Here is a 26,999-nt window from a genome sequence, read left to right as displayed (position 1 = left end):
GTCACTTGACAAAACTCTGAACACCCACAATTTATTTCCTATTATATTCATATTATTTCCTAAGATGGCATCTTCCTAAGTTTATCACCTAAATGTTAACTATTCTTTGTGCTGATGGAGTGGTAACCCTATCTCTTACTATTATCAGTACAATTTGAACACATAGGATGCTTTTCTTTTCCATGGCAATGAAAAATAAATAATGATTTACCTAGACTCATTCTAATGACCTGCTTGAAATCTCAGACACGGGTTGTATGACACAAGATCTGAAGGAGCTATGATGCAAAGTGCTGTTTTCTTTCCTGCTGAGAAGCAAATGAGTTTACCACAGCAGGTCTGACCCCAGACAGCCAGATTTGTAAAGTCACCACTTAACTCCCTGGGAGAAAAACCTTCTCCAGACAGCAGTGCGAGAACCCAAGGTAGTTTGGAGCTGGATGAGTCAGTGTCAATTCATTCAGCCATAGTGTTTGCCTGTGATCCTCCACACCTAACTGGCACTTGAATTGCTAAGGACATTTCTAAACACTTTGCTCTTTAAGTATCAGATATGATCGATTACTACCAAACTTAAAACTGATACACAACCTTTTTTTGTTTTTAAAGGAAGCCCTTAATTAAACCTTATTCAGTGACTCACTTCTCAAATATTTATGGAGTATGAACTACGTGCTAGGCAACTTGCTGGGGAGTGAGAGAGAATGGCAAACCAAAACAGACAGACGGGTGTCCCTGCTCTCACTGAAATTGAGTATTCCCCTGAGGCTCTACATTTGCTCTTGCAGCAATAGGTAGTGCAAGTACCTTTGAGGTGTTTATTACTTTTTTAAAAAAAATATTATTTATTTATTTATTTGGCCCCATCAGGTCTTTGTTGAGGCACGCGGGCTCAGTAGCTGTGGCTCTCAGGCTCTCTAGTTGTGGTGCATGGGCTCCAGAGTGTGCAGGCTCAGTAGTTGCGGCGCGTGGGCTTAGTTGCCCCATGGCACGTGGGATCTTAGTTCCCTGACCAGGGATTGAAACTGCATCTCCTGCACTGGAAGGTGGATTCTTAGCCACTGGACCGCCAGGGAAGTCCCACTGAGGTGTTTATTACTTTTGAGTTGCCATCTTGGAAACTTCAAAATGGAAATAAATAAACCTGTCTTAACAATACATGATTCAGTACATTGAATATTTTTGGTATTTCAGTTTTGTCTTTTTTTCTTGAGATTGCTATTTACATCACTTGATACTTAAAACACTTCAAGACTGTGTTTGTCTAAGAGTTGGAGAAAAATGATGAAACAAGTGAAAACAAAAGAAGCAATGCTAGCACATTCTACATAAAGTGAAAGCCTAAATCCAGACAAAAAGGATGTCAAATCAAGCATGGTCATGCTTTTGCTTCGACAGGTCCCACTTCTGACTTTCTTCAAGTGTCAGAAAACCTGGGTACCACGTGTAACCCATGATGCCGACAAAGGCCTAATGGTCTACAGGGATTATGGGGATGTTTACACTGAGGGTCTTGCAATGTTGTGAACAACTGCAACCCACTTCTGGAACCACCTTCGATGGCTCCTCCTCAGGGACCCCATGGGATAAGTTTCCCTGAATTTCACACCACATTGCTGGCATTGGTGCCCCCATTTCCTCCTCCCTAACTCTTATTCTGGTCCCTTACCTGCACCCCATGCCTCCCACCCTTCCAACTTGCCTATGTAGAACTGCTTCTACACATCACACCGCTTTTTTTTAAAAATAAAGTTATTTATTTTATTTATTTATTTTTGGCTGCATTGGGTCTTCATTGCTGCACGTGGGCATTCTCTAGTTGCGGCGAGTGGGGGCTACTCTTCCTGGCGGTGTGCGGGCTTCTCATTGCGGTGGCTTCTCTTGTTGCGGAGCACAGGCTCTAGGCGCGCGGGCTTCAGTAGTTGTGGCACGTGGGCTCAGTAGTTGTGGCTCGCGGGCTCTAGAGCGCAGGCTCAGTAGCTGTGGCGCATGGGCTTAGTTGCTCCACGGTATGTGGGATCTTCCTGGACCAGGGCTCGAACCCGTGTCCCGTGCGTTGGCAGGCGAATTCTTAACCACTGCTCCACCAGGGAAGTCCCAACATCACACCTCTTTTAAGAGGCTGATGTAATTGCTTCCCTCACCTATGAAGGCAAATTCTCAAACCTGGCCCAGCTTTCCACAGCTGACCCGAGACTAGCTCTCCAGTTTTAACTCCCCTCTGTTATTTCTTTATGGCTGCCTTATAAATACTGTGCCACCATTAAAATGAATTAGGTAGCTTCACACAGACCATTATAATACAATTGTTCAGATATATTAAGTGAGAAAAGCAAAGTGCAGTATCAAGCAGTGTGGACAGCATGCTGCAATTTGTGTTTAACAACAAAGGATGCGTCCACAGACATGCACATATATCCCTTAGGTAAGTCAGAACATCTCTGGACAAACACACAAGACTGGAACTAGTGACTGTCCCTGGGGAGGTAAACGAGCAGGCTGGGTGTGAAGGTGGGAGATTCATTTTTTGCCACCTATACTTTGCCTTTTTGTAACTTTTAAATTTTACATTCTGTGCCTACATTTATTCAAACAAAACATACTTAAAAAATTATAACCTTGTGCTCAACTTTAATGTTCCTCTTTCATGTCCCAAATATGCCTTGAACTTACTGCCAGTAACTTTCTGCTTTTTCTGCTTTTGTCCCCCTTACTCAGGTACTCACTTCTATGTAACTAAATGCCACTTACTTTGTAAGTAGTTCCTTAAACATCGTGATATTTTCACAGCAAGCTATCTACCTTATTTACATATCTGTTACTTGTATGCACTTTACTTCCCTTATTATTTATAAGCTTCTGGAGGGCTGGCTTTTTTTTTGCATGTGTGTGTGTGTGTGTGTGTGTGTGTGTGTGTGTGTGTGTGTTTAGGATTAAAGCTTCGTTCACAAAAAGCACTTCCCCAATAATTAAAGGCATAAACAACTCTCATAATTGCAAAATCATATATTATTCTTCAGGCTACAAGGTGCTTAAAGATTTCACAAGAAAGGGAAGAGTATCACAAGGATTGTTTTAAGGACAAATAATAAAGAGATCATCATTTCAGTTTAAAAATCAGAAGGTAAATACTTCTTACATGTAATTTGTTTTATATCCAACTTCAAAACATCTGCCTCTTTATCATCCCTTCTACAGAGCTGGTCTTGGCTTCTCCAAAATCCCTAATTATCAGGTTTGCTCTGCTCTGCTCTTTGCGTTGCAATGACTATTTCAAGCAGTTGTATAATCACCTCTCGTGTTCTGTCTTCCACCTTAAATTGCAAGTACTCACCTTTCCTTTAAAATATTTACAGGTCATTTGACCTACTTTCTTTTTTTTGGTTAACTTTTATTTTACACTATATTCCTAAAAAATCTTTCCCTCTTTTCCAAATATAATTTCATGTGATCACAGCCATGAAAAAAGACATCCTAGGAATTCATATTTCAGCCCAGAAGTTAGGACATTAAAAAAAAAAACTTGAGAGGCTTCTCTGGTGGCACAGTGGTTAAGAATCCGCCTGCTAATGCAGGGGACATGGGTTCGAGCCGTGGTCCGGGAAGATCCCACATGCCACGGAGCAACTAAACCCGTGTGCCACAACTACTGAACCTGCGCTCTAGAGCCCGTGAGTCACAACTACTGAGCCCGAGTACCACAACTACTGAAACCCATGCGCCTAGAGCCCATGCTCTGCAACAAGAGAAGCCACCGCAATGAGAAGTCCGCACACTGCAATGAAGAGTAGCCCCCATTCACCGCAACTAGAGAAAGCCCTCGTGCAGCAACGAAGACCCAATGCAGCCAAAAAAATAAATGATAAAAAACAAAAAACAACTTGACTATTGGTTATTTGGTGTTGTTCAATAGCTTTCACATTTTTTAAAAAGAAGCAAAATATCAACACTGGAAGCTAAGGCAGACATTAAATGCTTAATATACAAAACACCCAGGCAGATCCAAATAAGCTGCAGTCACTCAGCAACCTCCTGACATAATGCTTTTGTAAAGCAGCTCTCTTGTCTCACAACATTAAGCAAATCATTTAGCAATTTCTTTTAGCTGTCATAGATACAAAGCTAGCATCTATTTACATCGATGGTTCAAAACAGTGTACGTTTGTTCTAGCAGAACAATAGTAGTAAGGTATCTTTTAACCTCAGGAAAATAAAATATTCTCACAGCTAGCTGAATATAAAATAAAATGCTACAAGATAATTAAGTTATTAAAGGTTTTTTTTGAAAAAAGATAATCTTACTTACATCGAGAGAGCCTTCATTTATAACAATCATTCCCATGTTCTTCCTCAAAAGTTTGCAGGAGTGTCCTATGTCCAAACAGAGTAAATTGATTGATATAATTAATTTCTCTAGAGAGAAGAGGTGAAGATGTTAAAATGATAACACTACAAAATTCTCAATTTTATTTTTTATCTATTTTATTTGATAAAGTTAAAATTTTATCTATTTTAATTGGAGTGATGGCAGTCAGCTGTTTTCTAGGTTTGCAGGAAGTTTAAAAAAGAAATGCTCTTGCTTGCTGTAAGAGGGATAAGATACAAGGACATTACCTGGAGTGTTAAGGCTGTCTTGATAAACAAATATGGAAAGAGATTATAGTAAGGATTCTCAACGTCCTGAAAACTGATACATGTGTATGTGTACGGAATATCCTTCACGATGACCAACACGAAGAGCAGAAGATGGGCCAGTGGTTGGTTGGGAGAAGGGTTCAGGAGGGTTGTCTGGCTCTCTCTTGGACCACTGATCCTATCACAATCTTCCTGCCCTTGGACTGCATCACATCCTCTACTCTCCTGCCCTCTCTTGCTTTGCTATATTAGCTGCAGGGCAAAATCACCTGCTGATTAAACCAACTCGGCTCGTTCTGCACCTGTCTGCCTACAGCCGAACGTGGCCGGGGAAAAACAGGCAACCTCGTTGGCGGGCCTCACATTTAAAACAATACCATCTACACTCACTCCCTTTGTGATCGCATTCCTTCCCAAGGTTTTAAACACCATCTAAATGTTGACCATTCTAGAACTCATAAATCCCATTCAGACCTCTTTCCTGAACTCTAGACTCTCACGTGCCAGTGCCTACTTAATAGCACACATTTAGGTGTAAAATAGGCATCTCAAACTGAACATATCCAGAAACCAGGCTCTTAACCTCCCCCCAGAAAACCCGTTTCTCCTTTAGTCTTCCTCATTTGATTAATGGCAACTCCATCCTTCAGATGCTGCGGCTAAAAGACCTTGAATTTACCCCTGATTCCTTTCTTTCTTCCATACCCTACATCTAACCTATCAATCAATCCTGTTGGCTCTACCTTCAAAATCCATCCAGAACCCAACCATTTCTCACCACATCTACTGTTATCACCTGGGTCCAAGCCACCACCATATCTCATCTGGATTAATTCAATAGCCTCTGGCCTTCCTGCTTCAACACTTGCCTTCCTTTGAGTCTACTCTGTCTAGCAGCCAGACAGTTGCTATATATAGCAATATATATATATATATATATATTTTTTTTTTAACAGGAAAGTCAGATCAAGTGTTTCCTCTGCTCAGCTCAGTACCATCCAATCATTTTCCATCTCACTCAGTGTAAAAGCCAAGTCTGGACAATGGTCTGGGAGGCCCATCCAACCTTAGCTCTGCTACACTGCTGACCTCTTCTCCTCCTCTCACACTTTGCATTTCTGTTCTTTCTCTAGAACAGAAGACAGCTCTCCCGAATCATCCAAGTGACATCTTTTCCTCTCTTAGGTCATTCCTGAGATGTCGCCTTCTCAATAGTTCTTCTTGACTTCCTGATTTAAAACTGAATCCCTCTGTGCAATGCACTATTCTCCCTTCCTTGTTTTATTTTTCTTTAGAGCAATTATTGCCGTCAAATATACTATGTGTCCTTCTCATTTACTTTATTGTCTGTTTCCCTGACTAGGATTTGAGCTCTGAGGGCAGAGACTCTGATGATGTTTTGTTCCCTGTTCTTAACTGATGCCTGGCACCATAGGCACCACCATCATTTGCTGAATGAATGAATCTTACCTTCCCTTTTCTAGGAAAAATTATGGCCTAAGATTCTAAAAGTTAAATGTTGCCAGAAACCACCACCATACGCTCCTTTCCAGAGGAACTTTCATAATGGCTACATATCTGGAACCATCTTGAGGATTGCTTATTTCGCCCACATATTACTCTTTACCACCATGCATTTTTCCTCTATCTGTAGTCATGTTGCTTTATCATACCTGCGTGTTCCAGGTCTCCTGATTCTAAAGAATTCTGTATTCTCATACATCATCTTTCCATTTTGTCTCTAACCCCAGTGATAATTTTTACAATCAAAATTAACAACTTGTTTGGCCAGTAGGTTTAAACTTCTACTGGCTAGTTTTCTTTTAAAAATTAATTTTCCTCTATTAACAACATCAATTTGCTATAAATTTACAGTATTTATACTATTTAATATAAATACTATATTTATAAATACAGTATTTATCACAGAATACTGTCATTACTCACACTTCTAAAAGGAGTATTAGTTATATGTTTTTAGATACATGATACTTGATGACTTTCTAAAAATATGGTTTCATCTTGTGAATACTGCTGAAATGCTTTCTTTAGTTTTGGGAGAGTTTTGCACGTAATTCATAACATCAATATCATCCAGAGGTTACTGTCAGGGTTCACAGTGTTCAGGCAACAAACTATTACTGAATTGGGGGGAAAAAAAAGCAATATTTTTCTTGCATATTATTGGTACTATAGGCCTCTAACAGCAAATATTAGCTTTCTCCTCTGTTACAGACTGAATTGTGTCCCCACCTCCCCATCCATATGTTGAAGCCCTAACTGCCACTGTGAATGCATTTGGAGATAGGGTCTTTAAGGAGCTACCTACAGTTAACTAAGGTCATAAGGGTGATCCCTAATCCAACAGGACTAGTGTCCTTATAAGAAGAGGAAGAAACACCAGACGCTCTGTGAGAATCCACAGAGGAAAGGCCAGGCGATGACACAGAGAGAAGGTGGCCATCTGCAAGCCAGAAGGAGAGGTCTCAGGAGAAACCGACCTGCTGACATCTTGATTTGGACTTCCAGCCTCCATGACTGTGAGAAGACAACCTTCTGTTGCTTAAGTCATCTAACCTGTGGTATTCTGTTATGGCAGCCTGAGCTGCCTAATACAACCTCCTTCTGCAAAATTGGAATTAACTGTAGCATGAGTGAAAACTAGCAAGAACTTTACTTCCTATCTCAGAAATAACCTTTGGTCACAGAAACAAGTGTCGGTATACAAGCCTGCCATAATCCCCACCTCCAGACTTTGGCAGACAACTGCAGAATGGTTACCTACATGTGTCAATTATGAACAGGAGGTGGGGCTAGGCAGGGATACAAAGTTGAGAGAGGGCATTACATAGTTGCAAGAGCTGAAGTTTGGCTGTATATACAATCATTGCAAATTTAAAGGGGCACTGGGGGGCTTCCCTGGTGGCGCACTGGTTGTGAGTCTGCCTGCTGATGCAGGGGACGTGGGTTCGTGCCCCGGTCTGGGAGGATCCCACATGCCACGGAGCGGATAAGCCCGTGAGCCATGGCTGCTGGGCCTGTGCGTCCGGAACCTGTGCCCCGCAACGGGAGAGGCCACAATGGTGAGAGGCCCGCGTATCACAAAAAAAAAAAAAAAAAAAAAAAAAAAAAAATGCTAAAGGGGCACTGGGGCCATAAGTAAATAGACAAGCCCAATGATATTAACAAATATGGAAATCTGAAAATACCAAATCTTTCAAATCTTGAAATATCTCAAATCTATCTTCTAAAATATATCAAAACATGTTAAAAAGCACCATGACTTTAAAGTTTAAATTAGGTGAATTACCAATGTTAATGGCAGTTTCCTGCTTGTCTCCTGTAAGGATCCAGATTTTGATGTCTGCTTTCATTAGAGTTTCTATGGTTTCAGGCACTTGATCTTGTAATTTATCCTCGATGGCTGTGGCTCCAAGTAGCTGAAGATTCTGGAGAAAGAGAGTGGCAACATTTTTAAGATTTTAAAAAAAAAAGTTTAGATTCTTTAAGAATGAAAAATTGAAGTGTATCTATGTTTTAAAATCAGAGACTAAATGATAATTCATGAATTTGTTGTAAATTTCAAGTACCCCATTGAGTTTTCTCTCTCAAGGATCCCTAACTTTCATCCAGTACTTTTGGCAGGAGACTTAGGCTCCCTGAAGCTACCTGTCTTACCTTACTCCTCCCTAAGGTAAGGAACTGATTCTGAAAACACACACACAAATGTAGAAGGGGGGAATCAAAAACAGTTAAAAAGGAGCAGGCAGCTATTAAGAAAAAATAAAAACAAAAACTATGGAAGATCACCGCAGTGAAGAAGTAATCTAACTGACCTGTTTGAAAAAGAGTAAGGTTACAGGCTGACACTATTAAATTGTAATTTGATGCAGTGGCAGGAAATGTAGACACAAAATACAATGAGAAAGGATGAAGAAAGAAAGGAGCAATAAACAAAGTGATTGCATTAGTCTCTGAAAGAAAGAACAGGCTGAGTGTTTTTCACATGGTTCCATGTTTGCATAGTGGAAGGTCAGAGACCATTAAAGATCTCTTGTTCCTTAGATGGTATCTTTCATACAAGACTGAACGTAACCAAAACACTCTGTGGAAAGCTGTTCTCATCTCTGACAAAGAAGAATGGTTTCTTCTCTCATCTTCGTAAATGGAGGGAAAAGTGAGAACAATCTCCTGGCTGTTAGGGAAACCTGGCCTGCCAAATGGAAACAGATAATGGTGTTCTCGGTCCTAAATACATAGGAATGGGCAATGATGGACTAAGATTTAAATCTTTCTTTCCACCATGTGTCCAGGCATTGTCACTACTTGGGTACCCTTCCCAACGGGGTTCTGCAAGCCACAACCAACTAATTCTCAGTCTTACCCATTTTCCCCATAACCTAACCTTCAGAATGAACTACTTCAGCATTTATCTTTCTTCCCAACTATTTTCTGCCTTCTTGACTTCATTTTTTTAACTTACAATATCAGACAAGGTCAGACTAGATATAAGGGAGATTACTGCAAAGGATAGTGTCTGGGTTGATAATAACAAAGAAAGCATTCCACTTTCTACTTTTTCCTTTAACATTCAGTCCTATTTACTTTTCATCACTATTCAAGTCTAAAAATAGCCCCAAGTCTTGGTAGGCATGGAAAGTAAAGTTAAATATATATACAAACACGCAAGAGTGAGTGTGTGTAGTTGATGAGTATATTGCTTAGGAATGTTTTTGGCTATAAATAACAGAAAAAAAATCTGACTGAGAGTGGCTTAAATAAAGACTCCTATTTCTAACATCATTAGTACTGAAGTGGGTATAAGATCGTTGGCTTGACCATATTTCCACGCATCCTCCAGATCTCTCTCAATGTCTCAAGGTGGCTGTCGCAGCTATAATTATAACAGCCACACTGAAGACAAAGGTGGTAAAACCAACTGTATCCACCTCTTACTTGAAAAGCAAAAGGGTTTCTGAAAGTCCTCAGCGTATTTCCAAACACAGCCATTGGCCCAATGGTGCTCCATGGCCATCCTGAACTGTTAGTATTTAGCTTTTCCAGCCTCAGTGGAGGGGCAAGGCAGAAGAGCAGTAGGAAAAGGTGTTAAATGAGCTGATCTGCAGTCTCTGCCACAGGGCTTAAATACAGATGGGCGAGCCTATGCATCAGTGTTAGTATATACACGCATGCATGTGTTTACGTGAGTAGGTATGTGTACAGACACACACATCCACCATGGCCCTGCCTGGTGAAACGTGGCTCATCCTGGAAGTCCAAAACAAGTTTTCCCCTCTGCTGTGCTCTGACAGAACTTTGCTCATCTTTACATACTTAATTTATCATATTAAGATTACCTGTTTAAACATATGACTCCGGTAGTTTTGTTCAAAATGAGGGATCATGCCCCCAAGCTCCTTGTTTCTTCACAAATGAGGAGACAGGAGCCCAGAGGGGGGGCAATGATTTGTCACAGTGACATAACTTGATAGATTACGGAAGGGCAGGGCTTGAACCAAGATCCTCTGCTTTGCCCAATGCGTTCTTGTCCCTTTGTGTCTACGATGGTGCCCAAGACAGTGGTCAATTCCCAGTCTCTGCCCCATAAATGTTGGCTGAAGTAAACTAAGTAGGCATCAGTCTGTGAGCGGTTAGTGTTGACTTCTTTAAGTTCTTTCCTATTTAAGTAATATTAGGTAGAGGAACAAATGCAGCTCCTGCTCTGGTTGTAGGCTGATGTCCCTGTTTGGCAGGAGGGAGTGAAGGGCCCTTAACTTGGGCGTATTTCTCATAAGAATGCTGGCCTGAGCACTAAGTGCTGACTCAAAGAAGACCCTGTGAGCCCAGACGTACCACATCAGATTCCGAGGAGATGCTGAAGAAGAGCTCTGGGGAGTCTTTGGTCCCTGGCTACCTATAAAGGGTGCAATTTTAAGTTGAAAAAGGCAAAGTAGGGACCAGGTTCTGTTCACCTTTATACTGTATCTCCAGAACACTGATAGTCAGCATTTGGTATATTTGCAGAGTGAGTGAATGACAAAACAAACAAACAAAAAACAAAAACAAAAACAAACCCAATCCAAATGTTCTAAAGTATTGTTGCAATCTAGACTATTTTCTCTTCAATATATTCCAAATAACTTACGCAGCTATTAGATTCACTTGATGCATGACTTCCTAGTATATATGTCAGGAAGGCAAATTTCCTTCTTTAAAAAGATAGCATTATTTTATTATCTTTAATGGGAAGCAGATTTGAAATCTATCAAAACCTGATGAATAATTACCATCAAGAAGTTCAAGAATGAAAAGGAAGACCAGTGTAGCATCAACTATGCCAGCATCACAACTGCTGTATTTCAACATTGAGACAATGATTCCATCAGTTCTTTCAGCTACTTTTAGGAAATCAGTAGCTAAATCATTCTGGCCCACATGCCAGGGAAGATCAGGATATAGTTGTGTTCAAATGTTAGATATTCCACAGAAAGCATGATAAGATTTTAAACGATCATGAAGATAGTTCAGTAATATAAGCTCTCAAAAATTTTAAACCAAAAAAGTATATTTTTTGTAGTATGTTGCACAAAACCCTGGGGTCTAGATAATGTGAGAGCTAAGATGTGAATACATTAATTAGAAATATATAAACAAGTTTATTTGCCTATTTTCTAGTTCTACTTTAAGGGGATTTATGAGCTCAGGAAGTACATGGGTATACACTACTCTGCACAAACCTAATAAAAATAAAATGACTGCACGGGGGAGATCACACTGAAAGCACATTTGAAAGAAGGAAAGCAGCTGGTTTTGCACAGGTAAAAAGGAAACATTTTCCAAACCAGGCAAAGATACTATAAAGTACCAAAAAGGTAGGACCAGCAATGAATATGCTGAGAGATGTTACAAGTAGGTTAACTTGGAGCGTGTTGATGGCTATCATAACAGGAATTTCTAATGAAACATTTCTGAATATTTAGCAAAATTGCAGTGGGTCTACTTTGATGCCTACGAAAGAAAAACTACATTTGAAAGCCTGTTAATTTTCCCTTTATCCTAAGAGATCCTCAGGTACAGCACTTACTAATTTTAGTGGAAGGCTCTGCAGGCTCCTTTCCTTTGCCCCTGGTGTCATTTATTGTGAGATTAGATCTTGAGTGATAGGCTGTTCAGTCTCTGGAAATGAATATCTTTAGCTACACAGTTATCATTAGGAAAAAAGATTTGAACTTTGCGTGCTTTTCCTGATCGTAACACAAGAGTGTTTAGGCCATAATCAATTTCATCCCAAACATGTATTACCTTACACAGATGGCCACTAATGGTCACAATGGGAATTACATATTCAGCAAGTGTTGAAACATGATAAAATTCCCATGGCATTTATGGAATTAAAAAAAAAAAAAAAAACCTCCAAAGACTAATTTTACTTTCAAAATGTCACTGTGCCAAAAGTTATAAAGGTTTCAGTTGATGCCTCTTTGATATAATATAGATTTAGTTATCACTGAAAAATCATGAAATAATTTATTTACCTAGAAAAGTCATCAATAATCTTATTTTCTCTTAGATGTTCATAATGTAATGCTTTTAAAAAGGGATACAAGTATAAAATTTCTACCCTAGTAAAGATACAAATGTCATGTAGAGTATTTAAAAACTATGGTAAAATGTATTCTGACAGATTTGGAAATTGTGTTTTTTCCCCAATACATTTATATTACATGTATTGGGAAATAACGGAACCTTAAAATGACCTATTTCCATATAAGCAAATATTGTGCCAGGGCTTAGATTATTTCGTATTTTTTTAAAGTTTATGATATGTTCCTAAAAGAGGAAAAGCATAGTTATCAAACTCATATCAACTTGGGCTTCAGACGATAACATGGACTATTGGGCAGAAGTTTCTTTGAAGACAAATAAAAGGAATGATACTGATAAATAAAGTTTTATCACTGGAGTAAATATGAATAAATAGTAGTAACATTTGGGAACCTTTGTTACAACATAAAATAAGACTGTGACTAGGCAGATGAAGAAACATTTCCTTAGCACAGAAATACCAGATACTGCTACGTGCCTTACACTGATTCATTCAGTTAATAGCGTCGGGGAGGTTGAATGAATTATGTCAGGTCAAACTGGGGTACAGCTGAGCTAGGATGGTAGAAACAAGACACCAAGAATCAATACACACCCCAAGGCAGCGAATGGAAAGTAAAACTGAGATTAAATAAAAGTTAGAATTTTATGTAAATCATCAGGGTTTTTTTTGTTTTGTTTTTTTGTTTTTTTTAACATCTTTATTTGAGTATAACTGTTTTACAATAGTGTGTTAGTTTCTCCTTTACAACAAAGTGAATCAGTTATACATATACATATGTTCCCATATCTCTTCCCTCTTGCATCACCCTCTCTCCCACCCTCCCTATCCCACCCCTCTAGGAGGTCACAAAGCACAGAGGTGATCTCCCTGTGCTATGCGGCAGCTTCCCACTAGCTATCTAATTTACATTGGGTAGTGTGTATATGTCCCTGCCACTCTCTCACTTTGTCACAGCTTACCCTTCCCCCTCCCCATATCCTCAAGGCCATGCTCTAGTAGGTCTGCGTTTTATTCCCATCCTACCACTAATCTCTTCATGACATTTTTTTTTCTTAGATTCCATATATATGTGTTAGCATACGGTATTTGTTTTTCTCCTTCTGACTTACTTCACTCTGTATGACAGACTCCAAGTCTATCCACATCATTACAAATAACTCAGTTTCATTTCTTTTTATGGCTGAGTAATATTCCATTGTATATATGTGCCACATCTTCTTTATCCATTCATCTGTTGATGGACACTTAGGTTGCTTCCATGTCCTGGCTATCGTAAATAGAGCTGCAATAAACATTTTGGTACATGACTCTTTTTGAATTATGGTTTCCTCAGGGTATATGCCCAGTAGTGGGATTGTGGGGTCGTATGGTAGTTCTATTTGTAGTTTTTTAAGGAACCTCCATACTGTTCTCCATAGTGGCTGTATCAATTTACATTCCCACCAGCAGTGCAAGAGTGTTCCCTTTTCTCCACACCCTCTCCAGCATTTATTGTTTCTAGAGTTTTTGATGATGGCCAATCTGACTGGTGTGAGAATCATCAGGTTTTTAAACATTTGTCTCTGTTGTTCAGTTTTTGGTAATACTGTTTCTGTGAATGGGTTTCAGCCTCAGTCCTGAGGCGTTCCTGCCAGGGGTACCTGTTTCCTGTTTCCACCTGCAGGCCCCAGACTCACATTTTGGGACTGGTTGCCTTCCACACACACACGTGTGCCTGCATTCATTCCCTCACACACACACTGAGCAGGTAGTTCTGGGCAAGATGGTGGGACACAACCATAGTCCCTTCCTTCCTCAAATTTGTACTTCAGAATCCATTCTTTGGATACTCCTTTCCTTGTTTTCTGACTGTGCCCTCTTGCCTTGCGTTGGTATCTGTTTCTCCTAGACCCTGCTGCCTGGCTGTCATCAAGCCCCAAGTAATTGGCCACAGGAGCAGAAATGGAGAGCAGCGGTCTTCAGATTTACCTGAGGGGCTTATTACACACAGATCAGTGGGCCCTACCCACAGAATTTCTCACTGAGTAGGTCTGAGATGAAGCCTGGAAATGTGCATTGGTGACAATGCTGCTAGTTTGAGGACCTAACTGCTTGTCTCCAGCAAGGCTGACAAACTTTTTCTGTAAAGAGACAGATGGTAAATATTTTAGGGTTTGAGGGTCCTACATTCTGTGCTGTAACAACTCAATGCTGTCACTGTAGTGTGAAAATGGCCGAAGACAATTTGTAAACAAATGGCTGGAGCTGTGTTCCAAAAAAACTTTATTTACAAAAACAGGCAGTGGGTGAATGTGGTTCTTGTGCTGGAGTTTGCAGACCCTTGATGCATAATACTGCAGTGCATCTCTGCACCGGCCTCCATCCTGACTGATTGCTCTTGATACTACCTGGGCCAGCTCTGACCCTTCTTTCTTAGTCTGGCCTTAGGTCCTCTGGCCCCAGTTCTCTCTCCTCTCCTTGCAATCCCAAACTATAGACAGAGCCTCTCAACTGTAATATACGATTACCATCAGAGAAAAACAATACTCTCCCTAAATAATCACATTACTCTATATGCTACATACTATCTTAGAAGTAAACACAAAATTTTCTGTGAGTACAAAAGATAAAAACAGGAAATAAGTATTTTCTTAGTTTGGGTGGCTCAAAAAAACCATCCAACACGAGTTAACATTTGGCCTAAAATCCTAAACGAAGAATTAAGAATTAGCCAAGCACTTGGGAGAGGTGGGGAGGGATGCGGGAAGAAATCCCACACAGAAGAAATCACATGTTGCAAAGACAGAGGTGTGCAAATGCACATTGTGTTTGAGAAGCTGCCATTTAGTCAATATGGAATCGATAAATGAAGCTAGGTGTGTGGTGATTTAAATAATGCTAATTTAATAGGGTTGTTCTGAGAATGAAATTGGATCTCTGAGTAGTAAATTAGGAAAACGACAAGCCTGGAAAAACCGGCAGGGAATGGAAATCAAAAGGGCTATTTTTTTATGTTTGGGATTCCAAAGCCAAAGGGCATCTGGGGAAGAATTTTGGAAGGGGGGGACAGGATCAGATTTACACTCGGAGTTCACCGGTGGCCAACTGGGGACGGACGGGGAAGAATGGAGGCTGCCAGACCAGTTGGGAGACTGTGGCAGTCATCATGCTCTTTAGCTTTAAGGTATGGTAGCTCTGGAATACAGAGGCCCTGGTGGCCATGGGATTCTCAGAACCATTCTACAACGCTGGCTCTCAAAGATCACCGGCTTCTCTCTGGTCTGCATTCCACTGGGCATCATTCACTCTTGTGCTTCTTTTCTCAACCTCTCTTTGCACACAACAAAGGGGTTTTATTTAACTGTAGAGACTCTCATACCTCTGTCCTTTCAGTTTAAGCTGAGCTAGAGTACACTAAGACTAACAGTGTTAAATCACTGGCATGGCTCATTAGCCTGCTTCTGGAGAAATCAGGCAACCAAGGCCAAGAAGGAGGTTTTAACTTGGTGCTTTCTGAACCACAGAAATCATATTTGAATTGTCACAGAGCCAAGGGCTTGCCAAATAAGGTCAGAATTCACACACCCAGCTGAAAAGAATCAGGATTTGAGAGGCGACTGGGTGTAGCCTGCAAAAACAACACATCCATCTTATCTGAGTGAGAAGACAGCAAAACCCAGTGTGGAAAGTCTACCTCAAAGTGTTCATAATTAGGGATCGATCAGCCAGAAAGGAGAATCGTGAGATTAGAGATCTAAGGGAACACTAAGTACTTTCACTAAGAAGACTCTAAAGACGAGTTGAGGGAAAATCATGAAAAACATATTCCCACCTTCATTTTTAAGGAGCATAGAGTACATTACATTACACAGAGTGCACACAGCCTGCCTGCCTCATTTCCTACACAGATGGGTCCTGAATACCGTGCCTCCCAACCCCAAGGGCTGATCTCATGATGACTCAACTGCACACGTGGTTACATTTTACTTTTCAAGTCACCAACATTTTACATATATTCTTGCTTTCTTTTAAACCATGCTGGCAGAATAACATACGGATTAGGAACATGAGATTTGGAATTAAGACAGAACTGAGATTTGAATTCCTGCTCTGCCAACTACTGGATATGCGTCCTTCAGCAAATAACTTAAGAATTTCTACATCAGCAAGATAAGGCTAATAATATGGCTGTACTAGAGTTGTTTTGAGGATGAAAATAGATTGTTTATCTTAACCTTTTTTTTTTTTTTTTTTGAGTACAGGTAGGAAAAGATGTTGAGTACTTACCTAAGGCTAGGTATGTCTATATCTTTTGTATAACCTATTTGCTTTGTTAATGTTAATAAATTATATACATTGTAAAATGCAACAACAAATTGTAAGAAAAAGATGAGTAAAACATAAATAGAAACAGAAGTTATAACATTTTCTTGCTTACCCCAATGGTTCATTTTGTGTACCCCACATTAGAGGCCCCTGGAACTAAATAATCAAGTTAAGGAGCAGAGGACTTGAAGCTTAGTAAAGGCTCAAAAACTGGCAGGTCTTCTTAGTAGATAAGCTGACAGACTGCAAATGTTCTTAAGCAAACAGTAAAAGAGGAAACTACTGGAATTTGAAACCACAAAATCACCAGTACATCATGTAAATTTTCATCTAGTACGTTTCAGTTTTTAGTACAAATGAAAGTGATATTGGCAGCTACTAAGAATAGAAATGGGTAGTTTTATCTGAAAAAGTATTCAGTTCGAATACAGAAATTACTGTGAATTTGGCAGTCATAAATGTTCAGGAAAAGTTCTGTTTTTCATTAAGTTTTCTATTTCTCTAGGAATCCTCTACACCACTCCCCACCATATGTTGGGAAGGGTGCTGGACTGCTGTTAGTTACCCCGACTGTAATGGTCAATCTGGATTATGCCACACCAAGGCAGTCTTTTAAAAACTCCCAGAAATGTCAACCATATTTTGGGGAGGAACCAAGGAAATAATATAAAAAAAAGATCACTAACTACCTCACTGTCCTATCTCAGTGCCTACCGCGGAGCCCAGGGTGCTAAGCCCTGTCTGCAATGACATTTTCCAGTGTTCAAGTTTACTGCCTATCTCCCTGCACTGAAATGAAGACAGGGATTTTTCCATCCTTTCCCCCTCCTGTGCCCCCAGAGCCCACAACAGAGCCTGACAAGCGCTGAGGCATTTGTTGTTGAATCTTTGCGACCAAGTGCGTCCCACATTCATATGTTAAATAACTAGGAAGACAGGTTTTTTTAAAAAATGACTGAGTCTAAATTTCTAACGAACGCATCCTTTAAAATCCTTAGCTACCTTTTCTAACACGTCCTTAAAGTAATCTTTAGTGACAACGCATCTGAAACCAACATCCTCAATGTGCAGAAAGCATGAACTATGTGGGTAACAGAAGGCAGGCTTTCGTTAAGCAAGCACTTACTAAGTAAATTTAGCCTTTGAATTAATTATTTAATTGACTCATTCATTTATTCATAAAATACTTATTCAGTGATTAATACAGGCCAGACAGGCAGTTCTTGGAGACACAGAGATGAATTCGATAAAAATGATCCCTGCTCTCATGAAGCTTCAACCTAGTGGAAGATATATATTAACTGTGAATTATAAAATTTGTGCATATAAGACACAACACAGCTATCTGATTCAAAGGGGTGCTAAATGCTGCCAAAATTGTCGCTTTTTGATTACTCTGAAGCTCAAAAATGATCCTCTCTGACTGATAATTAATCTAAAAAACGTTAACAGATAAAAGTGTGGAGTAGGTTTTGATTTTTCAAAAAGCATATTTTGTAATTTATGCCTCATAAGAGAAGACAAGAACAATTTTATCACCAGGGAAATACTAGACAAGTATTATATATCACTGTTTTCTGTAATGCTCAAGATAAATAATTTGTTTTCCCAAACATCAGAAGTGATTAGAAGGTAATTTATGCAATTGCGTTTCCCTATTGAAGCAAATAAATATAAAAATTTTTCAAAAACTCTATGTACCATGAAGGAATACCTTCATATTTCAACCAATGGTTTAATTATAAAATATTCCCCAATAAGTAAGATCAAAGACCTCTGTACCACTAATTTTCAAAGGAATCCAGCAGCATACTATGAGTATGAGGCAAATAAATTTGTGTCTTAGAAATAAAGTAGCAGATGAAAGAGGAAGGTGAGAAATTACAGAGAAACCACTGCTAATGAAGTATAAGACTTGATAATTATTCTGTTATTTATTTGCAATTTTTTCCCGACCAAAAAACAAATAAATTCTTAATTTAAAAAATAATCTAATATTTAAAACATAGACCAACACTATAAGTGGTTTCATAATCTAAATTACAAGTCCAAATACATTGTCTTTCAAAAGAAATAGGCTAAAGGAGGTAAAACAGGTCAAGTGTATTGTCTGAAAGAACGAGACAACAGTAAATTCTTTCAAGTGGTGATGAACAGAGACGAAAAGGTGTTTTCTGTCCACAAAACCCAAGTGATGCTACAATTCTCAAACTGGGTCAAGATACGTCAAGTATCTGATGTGATTCTCATAATCCCTTTGGCATTTTAACTATGTGAGCCTTCTTGTTCCTGAATGTCTTGGGTGTCCTAGGAATAAATGTCACCTTCCTGACCTTTATTTAGTAAAGAAAAGAGATGTTTCAGGAACATCCTGAAACAACTCATAGCAATAGAGAAATGATTTCTTTTTAATCCTGAAAAGTCTACCATCTGAATGCAAGTGTTGGAGACCAAACTGTACAGCTGTGTAGCAGAGATGTTGATGATATTTTATAGATGGATGTAAAAGTCCTAAATCCTCTAAAAATGACTGTCACGAGGGAAAACCCTATCCAGAGAACTTTTTCAAAGCTTTCACATCCTCTCTCCTTTACTGTGCCTTGGAGGTGAAGGGGGGCACTCTAGTGCCCAGAGGAGCTGGGTAGAAAATCAACAAAACATTGCACCAAGGGACACATGGCATTATCTTCTTGGATATTCTTGGCTTATTTGGATACATTTTTTTGGAATTATGCTAGGAGTTATAGCCCCCAAGGGAATAAGGCTTTTAACTAAATTTTGAAAACTGAATTACTTGTTTGAACAAACACTGGAGGGATAAGACAGACAGCAGGGTTTAAAAGTACAACCTTAACCATATGATAACATTTCCACTTATTTTGTAACATATTAAAAATATATTCTTGATTTCAGGAAAAGCGCTACAAATCTTCCACATTTTAAATGACTTTAATGTAATGCTTACCATTAAGGTGTCAATGGCATTTTGCATCATTAATTCAAATATGGCCAGAAACATCTTGTGTACGACCACAAGGATGTTCTGATCTTTTGTTGAAAAGCAAGGGAAAATAGCTACAGAAATTTTGAGAAGCACATTTCCTAAAAATTTCACACACATACTGAATATTATCTGTTTTCCAAACTGCTCCGTGGAGCCCCAGAGTCCTGAAAAGCCACTCGTGGACCATGATGAGGGCAAGGTAGGGTCTGAAGGGAGAGACAGTTAGAGGCTTCTCTCCACCTCTCCACTTGTTAACCAGAGCAGCTCTGCTTTTGTATATTACATATACACTGAAAATATATAAATATATTCAGGCAATATTTAGTTTCGAAAATGGGTTCTGCTCTTAGAAAAAAAGAGATTTGAAAACCACTCTTACAGTTTAAAAGTCATTACCTTACAAGTCCAATATTATGGTCTATATAAAATATAGATCCCAACCATATGAAAAATAGATTACGATAAACAAGTCTCATTTAAAGTAGCCAAGGAAGAAGCCAAAATAGATGAGCCTAGGACTGTGACAGCTAAATTTAAGTTAGAGTGACACACCAGCAGAACCTGCGCGGACACACTGAAACCTGCCTCACTACGATGTGCGGTAAGAGTCCCCCACAACTCCTCCTGAATACCAATCCCAGCTGATTTTAACAAAGAATGGAAGCTCAGACCAAGGGAGACCTGCTATCACCCCACAGTCCCCATAATGATCAGGGGGAAAAATCATTTTTCAGAAAAGCAGCTTTTAGTTGCAGGGACCCCTCTGTGTCATTGTGCCTATTCTTTTTCTTCTAGAAAGACCTCTGCTCTCCTTTAACTGGTAAAATAACCTTTTGAGGCTCATTTCAAAAGTTACCACCTCTCTGAAAGCTTGCTATGGCCCAAGTTTGTGGGTCACTCCTCTGGATTTCCTGGAGGAACTGGTTCAGACCATGACACTCAGAGGGCCACACTGAGTGTTCCTTATTTGGTTGTGCATCCCTGATACCTAGCATCTATTAACCACTTAATGAAAGTTACTTAAGTTAATTACTGAAAGAAATGATGGTTTCAGGGGATATAGAAAATCAGTCCTTATATGGAACAAGCTGGCTGACCACGGGAACCAATCTCTTCACCTTTCTGATTTTTCAATAAAAGAGAGCATGGCTTATCATGAAGTAAAGAGAAATTAGCTATAAATTCTCTTTTTCATTTATTTTAGGTAAGAGACAGTCATAAGGGAGGCTTCTGTATCTGTAAACTAAAAATATATAAATACATGTAATGGAGTTCCCCAGGCAACTTAAATTTCAATGTGACTCGCGATCGCCATCTGCTGGAAGAAAAGTTGAACATCTGTTTTAGTTAAAAGAGCGAAGTCAAAATTTAATGACAGATATCAAACACACACACACACACACACACACACACACACAACTGTTAAACCTATAAAATCGAATCTATAAACTCTAGGACATTCACAGTAAAAATGTTAGGCACATTAAACATTGAACTCCATAATCTGCTACAGTGCACTTCAAGTAGAAACAAAATTTAATGGTTAGAATCCACTTAAATTTTTTTTTTTTTTTTTTTTTTTTTTTTTTTGCGGTACGCGGGCCTCTCACTGTTGTGGCCTCTCCCGTTGCGGAGCACAGGCTCCGGACGCGCAGGCTCAGCGGCCCAGCCGCTCCGCGGCATGTGGGATCTTCTCGGACCGGGGCATGAACCCGTGTCCCCTGCATCGGCAGGTGGACTCTCAACCACTGCGCCACCAGGGAAGCCCTACTTAAAATATTTTTATTGTCAGTTATTATGTATTAATTCTACCATTGCCACATGGGAAAAGGCTACATTATATTCAGGCTGTGTAGGAAAGGAGACAGGAGAAAAAGAATTATTTCCAAACAGTTTTTTTTTTTAACTTCTCAAAAGAGTAAGAAAAGCCAAAGATTAAGAATCAATACCATTAGTACTCTGAGACAATATGGGACTTTGGCTGGAGATATTGAAAGAGACTATAGTCATGGTCTCATAAATAATTACTTTATTTCACTAATATTCCAAAGACATAATCATATATCAGGATATTAGAAAAGGGAGAGAGAAATTCAATAAATTGATTAATAACAAGTCTCCTGCTGTGTGTGCACATCTAAAATTGGTGGCGGTGGTGGGATTTATCGAGTTGGAGGGTTCCATACATGCTATCACAAGTCTTCTGAGAAATAAGGAGGATACAAAATAGGTTCAAATGTAAGGGAGGGATGAGACACAAACTAGCTTCTAAAGTGATCTCAATCCACTGAGAAGACAGGGGAACAGTATATAGAGTCACAAGTGGCAGCTGCATACCAGAGAAAACCACCTCCAGCTGTAACATGCCACTGCTGGTATTACACAGAGTGGGGGGCATGTGGGGAGAGGAAGGAGGGAAGGGTCCAGGGAGACATCCATGGTGCTGGCTACCATCCAAGACAGGAAGTACATTGAGACGAAGTAAAAACATGTCAGTCGTCACTCATCTGAAGGCAAGATCAACTTGAAGCAAGCTTGAGTCTATGCCTTATAAACATGAGTATAGTTGAAGGAATTATGTAATTAGAAGTTATAATGAAGATACTCGAGTGGCTAAGAGTATGAACTCTGGAGCCAGAGTGAGAATTCTGGTTCACCCTCTACGAGCCGAGTAATCTCTGTAAAATTACTTAACCTCTCTGGTACCCAGATTTCTTCATCTGTACAGCTGGGATAATTAACACTACCTACCTCAAAGGGATGCTATGAAGATTAAATAATTTAATACAGGGGTCCCCAACCCCCGGGCCATGGACTGCTATGGGTCCGTGGCCTGTTAAGAACTAGTCCACACAGCAAGAGGTGAGCGGCGGGAGAGCGAGCGAAGCTTCATCTGTATTTACAGACGCTCCCCATCAATCGCATTACTGTCTGAGCTCCGCCTCCTGTCAGCATTATGGTGAGTCGTATAATTATTTCATTATATATTACAATGTAATAATAATAGAAATAAAGTGCACAATAAATGCAATGTGCTTGAATCATCCCGAAACCATCCTCCCTCCCTGGTCTGTGGAAAAACTGTCTTCCATGAAACTGATTCCTGGTGCCAAAAAGGTTGGGGACCGCTGGGTTAATAGATTCAAGTGCTACAAATAGCACGTGGCACACGGTAAGTACAACATAAAAATGTTTGCTATTTTTAATTTAGGAAGCCAGATTTCTTGCTATTTATGTAGCATCAATCATAGTGTATCCATCACTTTTTTGGCTGAACAGCCTTGGTTTCTTTGTCGGTAAAATGAGGATATTTATAGTTGTGGCAGAAATGATGGATGTATCTAAGTGAACAATGACAGGCTAGGTATAAGCACTGGGTTGTTCACTTATACATTCTATATGATTGGCTATGGAGTCACACAAGCTGTATATTTATTATATTACTTTGCATTACACATTATACGCCTTCATTAACTATATACACACATGCATGTGTGTGCAGCTTGTGTGCATGTCTGTGTGTGGGCAGGAGGCATGCACACCTTCAGCAATGCTGACGCAATGGAAGACTTTGGCAACGGTATTGCTAGATGAGACTAAATTTGATCCAAAATTGTGAAAAGAGCCCAGATCTATATAAAGCAATTCCAGAGACTTTTCAGCAAAAACTTTAAGAGCTGTCAGTGCTTAGACCGGAGGAGATTCAACAGTTTAGCGGTGTGTCAAGATATTCTGATTTTAATTTTATTGGCCCCTTGAATCAAGACAAGTTTTCTGGAAACCAAACTCTCCTTACGGGCAAAACAGTCTTCCACGTACCTTTTCAATTAACTCGTAGCTCTCTTCCAGTTTGAGCAGCCTGTTCTGCACGGACGTGGACGCCCGCTGATAGACCGTTCGCCATTCCTGAAAGTCGCTCTCTGAAATCTCAGCCACGGCAAAACATAAAGTTCTTAATCCTGAAAAAAGGGAACATACAACCCCCACCACAACGTCAAATAAGATTTTGTTCAGAAGTCTGATACTTCCATTTTTTTCTTTTTTTTTCCCAGAGCACAGTGATATTTATCTGGTGCTCAGGAAATTTACAGTTAGGGAGAATGATGCTGCAGCCACTCTTCAAAGCAGTTTGGTAATTTCTAGAAATGTTAAACATAAATATATGACCCAGCAATTTCACTCCCAGCCATCTACCTAAGAGAAATGAAATCATACATCCACACAAAGATTTGTAGGTAAATGTTCATTAGCAGCACCATTCACACCAGCCCCCAAAAGGAAACAGTCCAAATGTCCATCAACTTGGTGAGCAGATAAACAAAAACTGGTGTATCCATACAACAGAATACTCTTGAACAATGAAAAGGAATGGAGTAGTGATGCATACTGCAGCATAGATGACCTCCAAAACCACTGTTAAGTGGAAGAAGCCAGACACAGAAGATCACATATTGTAGAATTTCATTAAAAGAAAAGTCCAGAAAAGGTAAATTTATAGTGACAAACAGGTTAATTTTCCTGGGGGATTGGAGTGTGGGTAAGGGGTGCCTGCAAACAGCATATGAAGTTTCATTTTGGGGTGAAAGGAGTGGTTTAAATTTGGATTGACGCTTCCATTTTTATTTAACGAAGTCTCATTTTGAAAACACTGATTCAGTTCAAACAATATGTTGAAATGTGATTCAAGTTTGATGGAACCTTAGTGTCCAATTCCCCAGCTCTTTCAATCCACCCTCCATGCCTCGAGTAACTTTTCTAAAATCTGAACGAATCTTATCAGGTTATTCCTTTGCTTGATGTCTTTTAATCGTTCCCCAGGATGAAGTCCAAACCTCAGAGTCTGGCTCAGTCACCACGTATCAACTGCCTTCCACCTCATTCTCTGCCTTTCACTTCCCATGGTAGGGTCTTTGCACAAACTGGTCATTTTTATCTCCATTCCACCCTCTTCCAATCCCCCTCCACTGCCTGCCTTGCATCTACTTTAAGACTCAGTTCTTAAAACCATCTCTTTGAAGCATCCTCCTCTCACCCAGACCCCAAAGGCAGAAATCCCCAACACTCCTGTGGTATGAATGACAATGTTTCATATTGTTTTTCTTGTGATCTCCTACATTAGCTTGAAGCTCCTGAAGGGCAGGGTCCTGGAGTTCTTCATACCTGTAATTCCGGTGCTGAACACAGTGGCTTCACAGACGCTTATGAAGTAAGGAAGAGAGGGACCCCAATGGGGTCTACTGGGAGAGCCACCTTCCTGTAACTGGGATATATGGTTGTATTTACTACTGCTCTTTTACCACTGTGAATCTGTAGTATAAAGAGTCTAAAAAACTGAGGGACAGTGACAAAAAAAAGAATACCCAACAGAAACACCCTGGGAAAACAATCACAACTGATGTTTGCAGTGACCTACTTCTAGCGCTCAATGCCTGTCAACTTTATAATTCACTTGGAGGCTACCCTCAGCCAGGAAAAAGTTGATGAGCTGGAACAAGGAAGAGGCAGAAGCATTTGCCAGCCATGATAAATGCAGTTAACTAGCTTCCCAAGAAGACAATGTCCTCGCTCAAGGTCATTTAGCTCTCAGAACAATTAGGTGCTAGTGATCTCAAGTCAAATAAAATATGGCCGGGACCATGTCAGAAAAAGAAGCAAAGAAGAGGGGCTTCCCTGGTGGCGCAGTGGTTAAGAATCCGCCTGCCATCAAAAAGAGTCATGTACCACAATGTTCATTGCAGCTCTCTTCACAATAGCCAGGACATGGAAGCAACCTAAGTGTCCATCGACAGCTGAATGGATAAAGAAGATGTGGCACATATATACAATGGAATATTACTCAGCCATAAAAAGAAACGAAATTGAGTTATTCATAGTGAGGTGGATGGACCTGGAGTCTGTCATACAGAGTGAAGTGAGAAAGAGAAAAACAAATACCATATGCTAAGACGTATATATGGAATCTAAAAAAAAATGGTTCTGAAGAACCTAGGGGCAGGACAGGAATAAAGACGCAGACAAAGAGAATGGACTTGAGGACGTGGAGAGGGGGAAGGGTAAGCTGGGACGAAGTAAGAGAGTGGCATGGACATGTATACACTACCAAACGTAAAATAGATAGCTAGTGGGAAGCAGCCGCATAGCACCGGGAGATGGGCTAGGTGCTTTGTGACCACCTAGAGGGGTGGGAGGGAGACACAAGAGGGAGGGGATATGGGGATATATGTATATGTATAGCTGATTACTTTGTTATAAAACAGAAACTAACACACCATTGTAAAGCAATTATACTCCAATAAAGATGTTAAAAAAAAAATCCACCTGCCAATGCAGGGGACACGGGTTCAAGCCCTGGTCTGGGAGGATCCCACATGCCGCAGAGCAGCTGGGCCCGTGCGCCACAAGTACTGAGCCTGTGCTCTAGAGCCCGTGTGCCACGACTACTGAAGCCCGTGTGCTTAGAGCCTGTGCTCCGCAACAAGAGAAGCCACCTCAATGAGAAGCTTGCTCACCGCAGTGAAGGGTGGCCCCGCTCACCACAACTAGAAAGGGCCACGCATGGCAGTGAAGACCCAACAAAGCCAAAAAGAAAAATAAAACCAAGAAAAAAAAAGAAGCAAAGATAGAACATAAAGTGGCCAGAGGACTGCATCTTCCAAGAAAGGAGTAGGGTTGTCCACTGCCAGATCACTTCGAGTAGAACTTAAATCTTTGGGCCATATTAGGACATGTTTTCTCTTCCGGAAACCTGGCCGGAAACTCACTCTGGGGTAGCCATGGTGCACAAGTGCTGCTCACCTAGGGCCAGAGAGAAAGGGGTGGAGGTGGAGGCCAAGCCAATTGGAATGTGTCTAGGAGCTGGAATATCTTTAACATCACAACCAGAGGAGGAGAAAGATGCTCCCCTAACCCTCCTCAAAATATGAACCTGTGCTGTGTGCTGGGTAGGTTGTACCTGCCAAGCCCCTATGAAGTTGCGCCTCATGGAATCTGAACTCTATAGACGTGTGGGTCTGCACGCTCTTCCATTTTGGGAGGAGAAATGAGAGAAGGTTCTTCATGTTCCTGCTTTTCAAAGCCTAGTGCTTTAAAAAACATTCCTATCCTTCTGCAGCTTGGATTAAGAGGCAAAGGATTGGATCAGATGTCAGGCTTGGTGCCACTGGCAACAGTTCCAGCAGAAGCAGACAAGAGTGAAAACTTGGATGGGAGATTCAGATACGGCGGTGGCCACTTTTGTTAAGTTCAGAGATAAGATTCTATAAATTCCTGTAGGAACTGACCCTAATGCGTAACAACTCTCACTTCCTTTCATCTCATCTAGATCATCTCCCTAGACTACATTTCAGTAGAACAGAGACAGAACTAAGCATGTTTGCCATGGATTCTCAGATCTCACACAGAGCCTGGCAGGTGGTAGGGGCTTAATAAAAAGTCTGAGTTGACACT

At 40.2% G+C, this 26,999-nt stretch overlaps 1 protein-coding gene across 4 annotated transcripts in view; it reads right to left on the bottom strand.

Annotated features, from left to right (window-relative positions):
- The window catches only part of ATP8A1 (ATPase phospholipid transporting 8A1), a 242,469-nt gene that overhangs the window by 96,397 nt on the left and 119,073 nt on the right, over positions 1-26,999 (bottom strand). For all 4 annotated transcript variants that reach the window (XM_059066067.2, XM_067036148.1, XM_059066068.2 and 1 more), the window contains 3 exons: positions 23,373-23,512; positions 7,946-8,084; positions 4,307-4,371 (listed from right to left, as the gene is read on the bottom strand). In XM_059066067.2, the coding sequence (XP_058922050.1) occupies positions 4,307-4,371; positions 7,946-8,084; positions 23,373-23,512 (344 nt within the window). The remainder of the gene's footprint in view (positions 1-4,306; positions 4,372-7,945; positions 8,085-23,372; positions 23,513-26,999) is intronic.

This window comes from Kogia breviceps, chromosome 6, assembly GCF_026419965.1.
Source record: "Kogia breviceps isolate mKogBre1 chromosome 6, mKogBre1 haplotype 1, whole genome shotgun sequence".
Taxonomy (NCBI): Eukaryota; Metazoa; Chordata; class Mammalia; order Artiodactyla; family Physeteridae; genus Kogia; species Kogia breviceps.
The sequence above is the reverse complement of the archived record's forward strand: the minus strand, read 5'-3'. Positions and strand labels throughout refer to the sequence as shown.